We start from the raw sequence: 13,707 nt of genomic DNA, 5'->3' as shown, positions 1-13,707 counted from the left end.
TCAGATAATGGAAGATTCTCATAGTAAGAAACAGCTTCAGAAAAACAACAAATTCAGGTCACTGTCAGGACAAAAATGGTCTAAGGATGAAGCCAAGGACGAGTCTTTATCAAGACCTCAGAAACTCTTAAAGTGATGCCCCATAACCTCTTCAAAAAGGCAAAAGGCTTTATAAAGATCTTAAGGGTATGCCTCATAAAGCCTGTTAAATAAAAGAGCATCTAAGAATTTTTATTCCACAAAGCCTCAAAGTAGACAAAGGTTCATCTTAAAGAGATCTGTGGGTATCATTTTGTCTAATGGAGTGGATATAACTTGATACATAAAAAGCCAACATTTTTTAACATAAGTGTACCTGCTTGGGCTGAATGTAACAGAGCCAATACAAAAGAAAAATAGGTGTTTGTAGCCCCAACATTTTACTGGTAGGAAGCAAGCTGAGGTTATTCAAATCTATTGTAAACACAAGCTACAGTCATCCCTTGGTATCTATGAGGACTGGTTCCCGGACCTCCCATGGATACCAAAATCTATAGACGGTCAAGTCCCTTATATAAATGGTATAGTATTTGCATAGAACCCAAGCATGTCTTCCTGTATACTTTAAATCATCTCTAGATTACATATAATACCAAATACAATGTAAATGCTATGTAAATAGTTGCCATATTCTATTGTTGGGAAGAAGAACCAGAAAAATAAAGTCTAGCTCCTGTTCAATACAGATACAATTTTCTTAAATAGTTTTAATCCACAGCTGGTTGAGTCCCTGGATGTAGAACCCATGGATATGCACTGGCTGTACTTTTATGCAATTATGACTATTTGGTTGCAAACACAAACTACTTTTTAATTAGAAGAGAAAGGATGCCTCAGAAGGCAAAACAAAGAGCCCAAAGGGTAGGGCCAAATGCCAAAGAGAACAGTTCTCAGGGACCGGCCATTCATCCATAATTAAGGAATTGGTAACATGTGCCCAGTTGGGTTTCAGAATTGCTGTGGGCTAGTGACTACTGTATCTTCCCATTTCCTCCATTCTTGAATGGAAATGGCTTTTGTCATAACCATATTCCAGTCTTATTGTCTGTTGAAGGGAGAAAAGTGAGGTAAGATAGCTTGTATCTTTCAGTAACAGGTCTTCAGAGTGAGAGAAACTATGCCCAAGAAACCAAACCAAGTCATCTCTTCGATGCTTGAACCTAAATTAGATGGTGAAGCCTGGACCTCAATTCTGAGCCTGATGCTATAATGGGATGAGACCTACTGACAAGTATATGTTGTCTGTAGGATGAATATAAATAATCTGCAGGCAGAGAGCAGACTATGTTAATTTTAAAACAGGCCTACAAATTCTTTTACACTCTTCCTGTCAAGAGTTGGGGTCTATGCCCTCTTTTGCTGAAAGAGCACTATGCTTAGTGACTCATAACCAATAGAATGTCTTAGAAGTGATGCTCTGTGACTTCTGAAGATAAGTTAAAAAATTCCACATAACGCCTGCCTAGTTCTTTTAGGACACTCACCTTTGGAGCTCTGAACTACCACATAAGAAGTCCAACCATCCTAAGACCATCATGCTTTGAACAAGCCCAGGCCACATGAAGAAGCCACACATGGATATATGACTGACGGCCTCAGCTCACATCCCAGAAGACTGACAGCACAACCACCAGACAAAGATGGTTTCAAATGATTCTGGCCCCTAGCTGTCAAGTCACCCCCCAAACATCCTGCTTCCCCAACTGAGGCCCCAGACATCATTGAGCACAGAGAAGTTACCACCACTGTGCCCTTCCAAATTCCTAGCCTACAGAAACTTTAAGCATAATAAAATGGCTGTTTTATGCCACTAAGTTCTGGAATAGTTTGCAATGACATGATAGAAACCAGAACAATATTGTAAAGGAAAAATTCATACTTTCAGTTTTCAAACAAGAAAATCAGAATAAAAAGAGGTTAAGTAATTAACAAAGTTTGCAGAGACGCAAAGCAAAGCAATAATTCTGAAACAGACTAATCTGATTCTAAAATCAATGTTTATAATCATCATGCTACACTATATTCCATAGAGATATCCCTACCTCTGTGTCTTTTCCTATTAATATTTCCCTGGCAAAGAATTATATGCACACATTATCTGCCTCTGTAAGGCCAAGCCATCATTCAGGGCCATATTGAATCCTGTCTCCTCCATGAAGCACATCCCTAGACTTCAAACATTAACAATTTCTCCCTCTTCCAACTAGTCTTGAACTTATTTTCCACAACTTTCAATCAAAGCAATTCATGAATATGTGAATACTAGTGTTTCTAAATCACAATTAATGAATTCATTGTTTTTCCTATGTACAGTCCTAGGCTACCCTGTGGATTTTCAACTCCGAACATCTATAGGATTGATCAAAACAGGAACTAAGTATCAGTGAAATGGACTAGATGCAAAAGAACAAAAGTGGTCTGGATTAAGTTAAACTGGGAAGCAAATGCCCCACATAAGTGAGTCACCACCACCCAGCTCTAGCATAGTGATTTTCATGATAGCATATATCACTACCTGACATATTATATATTTTTTGTTTATTGCCTCTCTCCCCTCATTAGAATATAAGCTCCCTGGGAGCAGGAAAGTTTTCTGCTTTGTTTGATGCTATATCACAAGAGTCTAGAACAATACCTGTCATTCAGTCAATAAATACCTGTTGAAGGAATAAATGAATGAACAAGTGGTACCAAATAGGAGTATAACCTAAGTGTTACAAGAGCTTTCCATTTTTCAAGAGAAGCCAGAAATAAATAAGTTTATGTGCAATCTTCTACTTTCTAAATGTTGACAACTAATATAAAAAAATGTTAAGCCATTTTGGGGATGGGTAAACAAAACATGGAAGCAGCCTTGGATTCAGTCTGAATACTTGAATTTGCAATCTCTGTACCAGAAGGATTTTAGATTTTTTAAAAATGTTTCTAATTACTTAGAATAGAGCCTTGCAAAGTGTAGGTAGCTTGATAAGCAAAGAATAACAGTGATGATGATGTCTCAAATATTCACATTTATGGCCCTGCTACCATTTAGCTGTGTATTATTTATATGCTACTCAAGTTCCTCTTTCATATCTCAAAGAAAATTGCTTCAGTTTCTGATCTGAAATGACCACCTGGACTTCCTGTGACCGTCCTACATCCAAGATTCTAAAGCTAAACTTCCACTCCTTCCAGCTGTTAAGTGTTGAGAAATGTCATTCTCATATGCTCCGAATAATAAAGGGGAAAGGCAGTGAAAAGAAAACAGATTGTATTTCAAAAGAGTGACAGAAAAAAGGAGGTAAGTTTTAAACTATATTTCCACAGTTGATAAATAAGAGCTCCCAATGGCAATTTTGTTTTCTTTTTTATAGATGTTAGTATTTTAGGTTATGCAATCTAAAATTTTATTTCAATTGACCTTTCAGTGTTCTCTGGTAGAATGTTTTATCATTTCTACATAAAAATTATTAAGCAAGAATTTTAAAATATTTACTAATTACTTAGAGATTCTTAACTCTAATAAAAAGTCACATCTAAATAACTATTAGAGTGTGTCTGGCTTTAAAACATGGGTCACTTAGCAATAAGCATAATTGTTTAGGGCTGAAAACACTTTTAAGATACTTTAAAGAAAACATACTAGAAAAAAGAATTTCCAATGTACCCTATGCTAGTTGACCCACAGCAAGTCAATCATCAACTTTTGAAGACGTAAAATGAAATGAGGTGTCTTCGTGTTCCATGTCTGTGTATGGTCCAATGAGTACAGCCTTGAAATGCCCACAGAAGACATCAACAAACATCAGAGAAATTCAACATATCAAATGATTATAAGTCCAAAAGAGTAAAACGCCTACTAGCCTTCTAAAAAGTCTGCATTTAAAACATGATGTTAATAATTAGATAGATGAATTCATTACAAGCAGTTTTTCAGTAATAGCATTGATTTTGTATGCTGGCAGATTTTATTTCTTAAACAGGTCCCACGGTGATTTAAATTAAAAGTAACAGTGAGGAAAATTTCTGTAGCCAAAACTATTTTTCAAAATTTAGGTTATTTTAGAACTATCAACTTCCTACAAATTAAAAATATAGATTTCTATTCACCTATTTTGCTGTGTTCAAGCAACACTGAATACAAAGTTTACTGGATGAGAAGAATCACAATCTGAATTTTCTTATAGACACACAAGTGAAATAGTGGAACACAGAATTTGTAAGGCACAGGGGGAAAAGCCCAAAATGTAGGATCAAACCAACCAAACTTGATTTACAGCTCTACCATTTGCTTACATTTAGCCCCTGGACAACTTACTTAATCTCCTTAAACTGTACTCGATTTACTTTACTCATTTGGAAAAAAAAAAAAAGTGGAATCATAATACCTTGTCTTAATATTAATATGAAAATTAAAATAAATGCCTATATATCATGTAAGCCATTGAAATGAGGCAAAAATTGTTAATTCAACATGGCATAGTCTACCCTAATGCAATGTAATTGCATGTAAAAAGTGCCTAGAATACCATGGTGTCACAAATGATAGCCATCAAAGAGAATCCAATAGATTCTTATTACAAATTTAATGCAGACAATGCTCCCTCTATCTCATCCTTCCTAAGAAAATAAAACTAAAATGAAAATAAGTTGCAAGATATTATCTACAATAAAAAAATCACTTACATGAAATTTTAAAATATGTCATGTATTGTGTGTGTGTGTGTGTCTATACATAGATATGAAATAATTGCAGGATAATATGTATGGAAATAGCAAACACCAAATTCAGGACAGTGTTGATCTCTAAGGGAAAGGCCAAGGCAATGAGATCAAAGGATGGTTACATGGAGAGCTTCAACTGCATCCTATGTTTTACTTTCTCAGCAGTAACATTAGACTGAAGATGGTAAAATATTTAGTTCTGTTGATCTGGCTAGTAGGTATATGGAGTTTACTATATTACTCACCATATGTTCTGTACATTTCAAATATGTTAAAATAAAAAGAAGGAGCTTTCCCAGTCATACAAACAGGCAATTTTCCAAAACAGACAGCAGCAGCTGTTCCAGAGATGTACAATAGTGCAGGTAGAGATAAGGAAGAATAAGGATGATGGGGGAGGGAGGTGGAGGTGGTTAAGGGAATAAGAGTGCTGGGTATAGAAGACAGGTTTCTCTCTGACTCTTTGAAACCAGTAAAATATGTAACCCCCCTGCCCCATAAGAATTAAAGAAAGAATTCCACTATATAAGGTGTAAAAAGGTTAGAAATGATTCATCGTTAATCCAGAAATCAGGTTACTTTACACAGTATACATTATCCAAAAACATCATTAAGCCGAAAATACTTACTATAACCCCACTCTTGGTGGTAGTTTCTCTGTATGTGAAGTTGCAAATTGCCCAGGCTAAATAATATGTGGACATGAGAGGGGTCTGTGAAAAGTGATCCGTAACCCATCCATCTTCCTCAAACACAGAAGTTTCCACTGGCATATTAGATAAAGATAAATAGGTTGCTTGATGCTTGATGCTGATTTTGAAAGTAGCCTTGTAGATTGGCTCATCAAAACAAGGAAATGCCTTTCTGGCATGTGTAGGCGAAAACTGAGTAACACCAAGGAATCTGGAAAAAAGAAAATGACATTCTCTATTACATTCATGTTATGAGTTAAGTTATGGCCACATTTCACACGTCTGTTGATGAAATAATATATTATTCCAAATTGCAATTGTTTTTGTGAACCAAACTTAAGTGCATGAATAGTATGAAAGCACAATCCATATGCAATATACTTCCCCAACCATAAAAGATTTCAGGGCAGTTTCTGTCTCAATTAAAATAAATTCGCTAAACCCAGAGAAGTGCTTGTTAGATGAAAGATGACACACTACAGAAAAACAGCTCACTGGCATCACACTGGCCAGAACTGGAAAGTGATGATTCTCCTTTTTGGTGTGCTTCACTTTCTTCCCTGAAGCTGCACAACATGTCAAGACAATGAAATCAAAATCCAAAAATTGTCCTCAGATATATGAAGAACATAGATCATCACTTGGGAAATATCTGTGCCCTAAAATCTCAACAAGACACAGCCTGGTTTTGTTCAGAAAAGGGATTTTGAGACCTGATAAATTCTGGTCTGAATTCTGGCTCCACAAACTTTCTTAGCTATGCCATCTTGGGCAGTTATTAAATTTTCCTAAGATGTAGTCGGTCATTGCTGAAAAAGTAAATAATCAAGTCTAACTCAAAAAGTATTGTACAGCTTAGAGGAAAAGAAAGAATGTAAACCACCTATGACTGTGACTAGCATGGAGCAGTTGCTGATTCACATCTTCAACCTTTCTTGGAGCACAGGAATAAATGTTTATACTGAATAGTCTGGAGAACATTGTTTTTTCCTCCTCATAATAAATGTTATATTAATACATGTTAATGTTAATATACCAGATGTATATTAATATAATAAATATATAATAAATATATGAATAAAATAAATGTCAATGTAAGCTCACACATGCATATACATACATATATATTGCACTCAAGTTTTCAGATCAAGCTGTATCTTATTAAAATTCCAACTGAAAGCACCTTTTATATTCTTTCATGGTTTATGGTTACAAATGAAGACAAAGATTAAATATTTTAAGAAGAACTCTTCAGTCGGGCACGGTGGCTCACACTTGTAATCCCAGCACTTTGGGAGGCCGAGGTGGGCGGATCATGAGGTCAAGAGATCGGGACCATCCTGGCCAACATGGTGAAACCCCATTTCTACTGAAAGTACAAAGATTAGCTGGGCATGGTAGCGCATGCCTGTAGTCCCAGCTATTCGGGAGGCTGAGGCAGGAGAATCGCTTGAACTCGGGAGGCAGAGGTTGCAGTGAGCCAAGATCGCACCACTGCACTCCAGCCTGGCGACAGAGCAAGACCCCGTCTCAAAAGAAAAAAAAAAGGCACTCAGACACTCTTCTAAATAAGAAAAACATTCATGACAAAAGTTAATCAAACTTTTTAAATAATACTAGTTACAAACGATATAAGGCAAGTCAATATTAGACTGCTAATAGAATACTATTGAGTTCTGAAGCGATTTCTTTAAAAAGTTTGTTCCTCCATAGTAGTTCTGCCACCACTCCTCTCTCCATCATCCATGATATACATGGTTAATCTAACATGGCAACTTTCCCACTGAACCCAAACTTGGCCTCAGAATTATTCTCAGCACAGCACTTCAGGCAACTACTACCAATCAATACAGGTTGACATGTGTATTGAATCTTATTGGCTATCCCTAGCTCAAAGCACAAGGTATAAATTTTACACTATTTTTAAATTATGAAGCTTACATTGATCATTGAGGGCCCCATTTTTTAAATCTTAGTTTTAGAATAGAGAAAAATAAAACATTTTAAAGATAAATCGTTACTTATCTTCATAGACAAGGTTTTTGAGAGTTATCTTGTAAATAGCAACAGGCTGCTACACACCAGGCTTAGTTAAGTAACTTAACTATCTGACCCTGTGTTTTCATTAGTACAAGGAAAATATGTTTTCTAGGCTTTCCTTACAAAAGTCAAGATGATAAAATGAGATAATATATGGAAAGGAGATTTTAACTGTAAATCTTCATACAAATATGAGGTTAAAGCTGGAAGCAATATTAGAAACAAAGTGTCCTACTCTCATAAATTTCTAAGTTGAAAAAGTGGATCCAGTAGGATGAAGCGATTTCTCTGAAGTTACACAGACAATTTGCACAAAGCTGGGTCTAAAACTCACATTTTCTGAATTACATTTCAAAACGGTAAAATTAATTTTTAGCTATAATTATAAACATCTTAATTCAGCTGTAAGTAACAAAGATTCTTCTTTCCCAATTTGCCAGTATCATGGTAATATTTTTCTTACTATTTTTTACTGATTAGTAATACACTTTCTGCTTAATGAATTGTCAGTACTTTTAGTTAAAATGCACCCATTTATGATTTTGTCTTCATATACTTTTATCTTACATAATGCTCGTGAATCTTATCTTTCAGCTTATTAATTAAAATGTCCACTGAGCTTAATATTTCTCACTGAGGCTACTTAAAAGATGCCCATGGGATTTTATATATGAGTCAAAGTTACTTCCTTTTAACTTTGAAATATCTGAGTACTCCAATTCAATCACTGAAGGAATATTGTCTGCTATGTGTGAGCTTTATGCTATACAGGTTGAGTATCTCTTATCTGAAATGCTTTGGACCAAAAGCGTTTCAGAATTTGGATTTTTTTAGATTTTGGAATATTTGCATTATATACTACCGCTGAGAATCCCTAACCCAAAAATCCTAATAAAAAAATATTCCAATAAACATTTCCTTTGAGCACCATGTTAGCACTCAAAAAGTTTTGGGTTTTGTAACATTTTAGATTTTGAAGTTTTGGAGTGGGGATACTCACCCTGTATTAGGTACTTGGTATAATTTTTTTAAAGATATAACCATTTTCATATTTAAGGCCTTTGCAGTCTAATTGAAAAATATATTTTTCCATGAAATATATATATATATATGTGTATAATATTTTCTCATGGAAAATTAAAGGACAACTAATAATACTAGGGGAAGAGTTCTACAAGAGTTCAACAGAGAGGTTGTAATTAGAATGAATTGGCCTTTAAGTGAAAATCAAAGATGTCTTTGATATTAAGTAATTAGTGGGTAAGAATTGATTAGGTGTAAAAGATGTAAATACCTCTGGGCTAAGGATAATTTGATTAAACAAATATTTGTGCAGAGAAAAAACACAGTGCAGTCTCTTTTTGCCTTACCAAGTAAGTAAGCATGTTAGGGAAGGAAGCAATTTACATCACTGATCCTCCGGGTTGAAAAGAACGATACAGATCACCTAGTGGCCTCTTCTGCAATTACTATTCTTAATGAATTCACATACACAGTATATACCCATGCACAGAGGGCCACCATGTGTTCTGATAATGTCTAAATGAAGAAATACCAATTTCACAGTCTGGCACCTGAGGATGATTGCAACTGAATTTCAATTCAGTATTTAGAAAATCAAAAGAAGTCCTTTGGTAAAGAAGAGCAGTTGGACTAGACTACATTTAAGGTGTTTTCCAAGCTTGAGATCCTACAACTGAACAAAAATCAGAAGTAAAATATTCCCCAAATGTGATTGGTTATTTAAAGATGTTAAATTACTCTACCACTAAACAGCTTTTTACTACAAGTTCTATAATGCATTTGCTCCTTTTAATCATTTATTTTTGAGTGTTCGATACTGGGAAGAAAAAGACAAATATATATGGTTCCTTCCTGCAAAGAGTTTCTATGCTAATAAAATAAATTAAACATATACCTGGACAGGTATTATACAAACAAAGCCATGACAAAGGGAAAAATGTATGAAGAAATTACATTCTCCTAAAGCAGAGTTTCTCGATGTTGGCACTACAGACATTTTAGGCAGATAATTATTTGTTGCGGGGACTGTCCTGTGCCTTTAGCAGTATCCCTAGCCTCTACCACTAGATGCCAGTATCATCTCTCCCCAGTTGAGATGGGCAAAAGTGTCTCTGGACATTGCAGATGTCCACTGTAGGAAGAAATTGTCCCAGCTGAAAACCACTAGCTTAAAGTACTCAAAGAAGGTTTTATGAAGAAGAAAGCATAATAATTGGTCTGAAAACCTGGGTGGAAGTTTAAACGTCAGAGTTGGATGTAGAAATGAGTGAGCTGACTATAGGTAGCACAGAAATAAGCCTTCAATAAAGTTTTCACTCACATATTAAGTTTGTGCCCTGCAACATGGCACAAGTATACATATGTAACAAACCTGCACGTTATGCACATGTACCCTACAACTTAAAGTATAATAATAAATAAATTAAAAAAAAAAAAAGTTTGTGCCCTGTCTGCTGTCTTGCAAATTCTGGTTACATCAGATCTCAGTATTTCAAGTCTATCTGTAACATCTTTTTCAACCTTGATACTCTTTTTTCTAACAAAGAGAGCCAGTTTCAGGTCGGTGCCCTTAACAGGCAACAATGCCTGCAGAATTTCAAAAATATAATTGTGTCTTCACTTCATATATTTTGTGGTTGCCTTCAATTGGTGGAAGTGAGACTTCTCTTCTGCTTACGGTCATTAAAAACATCAAAGAGGCCCACAACAATGGTGATTTTGAGAAAAAAATAACAAGTTTGGAGTGAATTTGTGGTGAGTTTGAGGTGGTAAGCAGAATACCAAGTATAAGAAATATAAAAAATTAATTAAAAATAGAAATATTTCAATATATAGTGTGGACATGAAAAATATATGTAAATGCAGCAAAAAGTAAACAAAACAGCAAAAGGCAGAAGGTAATGGGGATAAGTATTTTGTTGTCTGTTATTCTCCTCCTTTCTTAAACAAAATCATTTTTATCTTTTAATGAATCTGTCTATTACCATAAAAAATTCCACTTTCAAAAGTGACATTCTGGGAGTGTGATTCCTAGAATGTCATTTTAGCATAACTGGAAAAAATGTGAATAACATACATGTATTTTAATTCTCTTCTATCTAAAATAAATTATTTGATTTTCTTAACAACTTGTCTATTTGACATTTTGGTTGAGCTAAGAAGGAAGGCTTAAAGCTCCGTGTTGCCTCTGAAGGATATAGAGAATTGATTTCTTTTTATTTCTGCGGAAGTTCACTAGGCAAGCTACATGTATCAAGTCATTATGATAACATTCAGCAGAAGTAATGCATTAATGTTGGTTGATATTGCCAACAAATTACAGTATGTGATACAAAACAATTTCTGCTCCATTATTTTTCAGTTTGCCTTTTCATAAAGGTAAGACATGCAGAGGAAACAAACATTTGCATAACACTGTTAGTATTCAGATTGATTCACAGCATTTCACTGTGGAATCCACCAAAACCAAGAGAACCTCACAAACAGCATGGGTGATTTGAAAGGTTTTCTTTTTGACCACATCTATGCATAACACAGAGGAAAATGATTTTGAACCTACTTCTATAGTAACTGCAATTTCTCTAATAAAGCAGTAGTTTAAGATTGGCAATAAAAACTTCCAAGACCTAAAGGAAAGTTTCAATGGAACATCTAGTTACTATTCAACTGATTGCAGTAAGCGGACTGTTACAAGGTCATGGAAGTCACACGTGTCCCATTTAAAATTGTTAATCCAAAATGCAAATTGTTACTCTATGACAAAATTCTTTAAGCCAAAATGGGTTGTTGTTTAGACTGTGTGTTTTTATGCACTTCAATGAGTCATTAAACCTCTGCTATTTCAGAAGAGAAGTACTCCTGCTGAATATTCAATACTATAAGCAAGTGTGTAGTCTATTTTTTTTTAAAATAACCATTGGAGTAAACTAAAAACATAAGGCAATAATGCCAGCAATATGTATGTAGGAAGTGGTGCATATGTGAATAATCGTGTTATAAAAACAGAGCATAATATTCATAATTGTTTCACCATTTATGTACTAAATACGCTTACCAAAAATAAGTACTGTGTACTTGATCATCATTGTTGAAGGGTATTATGAATGCATTAAAATGACTTTCCCAGGTCATAATATTAGGTTTTCATAAAAATAAATAAAATTAGTGTCTGAGATTCATGTTTTTCTATTGGAAAGAGGCAAAACATTACATAAGTATTATAAAGTACTGCTGTTGTCAAAACTCACATAAAGTCTTAGGAACAATATCTAATGATTGAGATGCCTTTCCCTTGGTACTTAGGGCTTTTCTTCTTGCTGTACTGGTACCCTTCTGACCCTTCAGTCTCTGGTTCCTGCTATTCTCACTGCTAATAGAGAGTACTGCTGTAATCAGAGACTTGTGTGTTTCTCGTTTCCCTCAGTCTTTCTGCTCCCTCAACCCTCTCTATCTCCCAGTATTTGATCCAAGCTAGGAGGTTCTCCGGCTGAAATACCACAACCTTTATTTCCTTCTCTTTTTTCTGGTGACAAGGCTCTTCTTCTTCCTACCCACCTTCTTTTCCCATTCCCTGTCTTTTGAACTCTGCTTAGGTGGTAAAAACAAACAGCAGTCAAAGGAATGTCCACGGTGACCATTTCCCCACTGTTTTGCCAGCAAGGGGAAACCCCAAAGCAAGAATGTTGGTCCTACACAACCCGGTACTAGCCCAAGTAGCAGATCTCCAGCCATGAAATAGTAAAATTATATTTAATAACCACAGATGTGCTTACTAATTATCAGACACTGTTCTAAGTGCTTTATTACCGATGTAATCATCACAACCACCCTGTACAATAGAGTATCACTATTTCCACTTTCCAGAGGAGGACACTAGACACACAGCAATTAGGAAACCTGGCCAAGGTCTTAAAGCTAATAAGTCGCAGAGTCAGGACATGAGGCCAAGCAGTCTGGTTCCACAGTCCATGCATAGGAGGAAGAGAATGAACACACTAAACACACACACACACACACACACACACACACACACTTCCATCCAGCAACACAACAAAAGTGGACTATTTTTTAAAAGATAGAAGATTTTTAAAAATAATTTATTTTTTAAAGACGTAAAAAGTAACCAACAACCATAGTTTTTAAACTGCTTTCTTTGTCTATCCTCTGATTTTTCATTTTTTAGTTGTGTAGTCATGAGGAAAGACGCGAATGATTAAAACAAAACTTCATCCTGCAGCACACACATAGGTGTGCACTGGGAGGAATTAATTCTCCCTGTCCCTGTACAACTGGGGCCAGAGTTCTATAAATGTCAGGCCCACTCAGGCATTCAGAAGCTTGCAGGCAAAGAAGGCAGGAAGGGTGAGCCTGGGTTCTTCACCCTTATTCAGCTCCACGCAACATTGCCAATCTTATTCTACCTTCACAGTGCCACCACCACCATACAGCTGTGCCTGTTTGTGCATCATTTCAGGTTGTCCAGGAAACTGGAAAAAGCAGGAAGTATTTTTCACATTTGAATTTTCCAAAATTCTGCCTACTAAAATTCTATCTGTGGGAGAAAGTATACAGTCTCCTGCAGTAGAAAGTAGGATGGCATGAACTTTGAAAAACCCTGGTGGAAGCTGGCCAGTAATGTAAATCTGGAAGGAAGTAAAGAACAAGCAAAGAATTGAGAAATGATGATGATGGTGATGGTGATGATGAAGATTATGATTGCTGGGGATGGGAGGATGAGCATGGGGGTGAAGGAGGGATGCCCTCCCTACAGACTGTAAAACATTTATGCCTTAAAGGTAAATCATTTCTTCTTCACTGTTTTTGTATCACTCCTTGAAGTCATACTTAAAGAGGTAAGTCCTATTTTTGTAAATAATATTGACCAAATGTCACCATCTTCAAGCACACCTAAAATATCGTCCTGCATTATTTGCTCAAGCCCATCTACATACACAATGGCAACAATCAGTTTAAAGAAACAAACACGTTGTGCAAACCAAACAAATACTGGGAAGGCCAGCATCAGGTCCATCTTTATTTGAAAGGGATCCAAAGCAGATAGGCTCAGTTTGGAGTTGCACTGAATAAATAAAAACAAAGGCAACTGCACAGGCAACAAAAGCAAAAAATAGACAAATGGGATTGCATCAAACTAAAATGTTTCTGCACAGCAAAGGAAATAAACAATAGGGTAAAATAACAACCT

At 35.6% G+C, this 13,707-nt stretch overlaps 1 protein-coding gene across 4 annotated transcripts in view; it reads right to left on the bottom strand.

Annotated features, from left to right (window-relative positions):
- The window catches only part of TRHDE (thyrotropin releasing hormone degrading enzyme), a 417,014-nt gene that overhangs the window by 396,967 nt on the left and 6,340 nt on the right, over window positions 1–13,707 (bottom strand). For all 4 annotated transcript variants that reach the window (XM_009181217.3, XM_017946008.2, XM_017946009.3 and 1 more), the window contains exon 2: window positions 5,376–5,649. In XM_009181217.3, the coding sequence (XP_009179481.3) occupies window positions 5,376–5,649 (274 nt within the window). The remainder of the gene's footprint in view (window positions 1–5,375; window positions 5,650–13,707) is intronic.

This window comes from Papio anubis, chromosome 9, assembly GCF_008728515.1.
Source record: "Papio anubis isolate 15944 chromosome 9, Panubis1.0, whole genome shotgun sequence".
Taxonomy (NCBI): domain Eukaryota; kingdom Metazoa; phylum Chordata; class Mammalia; order Primates; family Cercopithecidae; genus Papio; species Papio anubis.
Note: the sequence above shows the minus strand (reverse complement) of the source record. Positions and strands in the feature narration are given on the sequence as shown.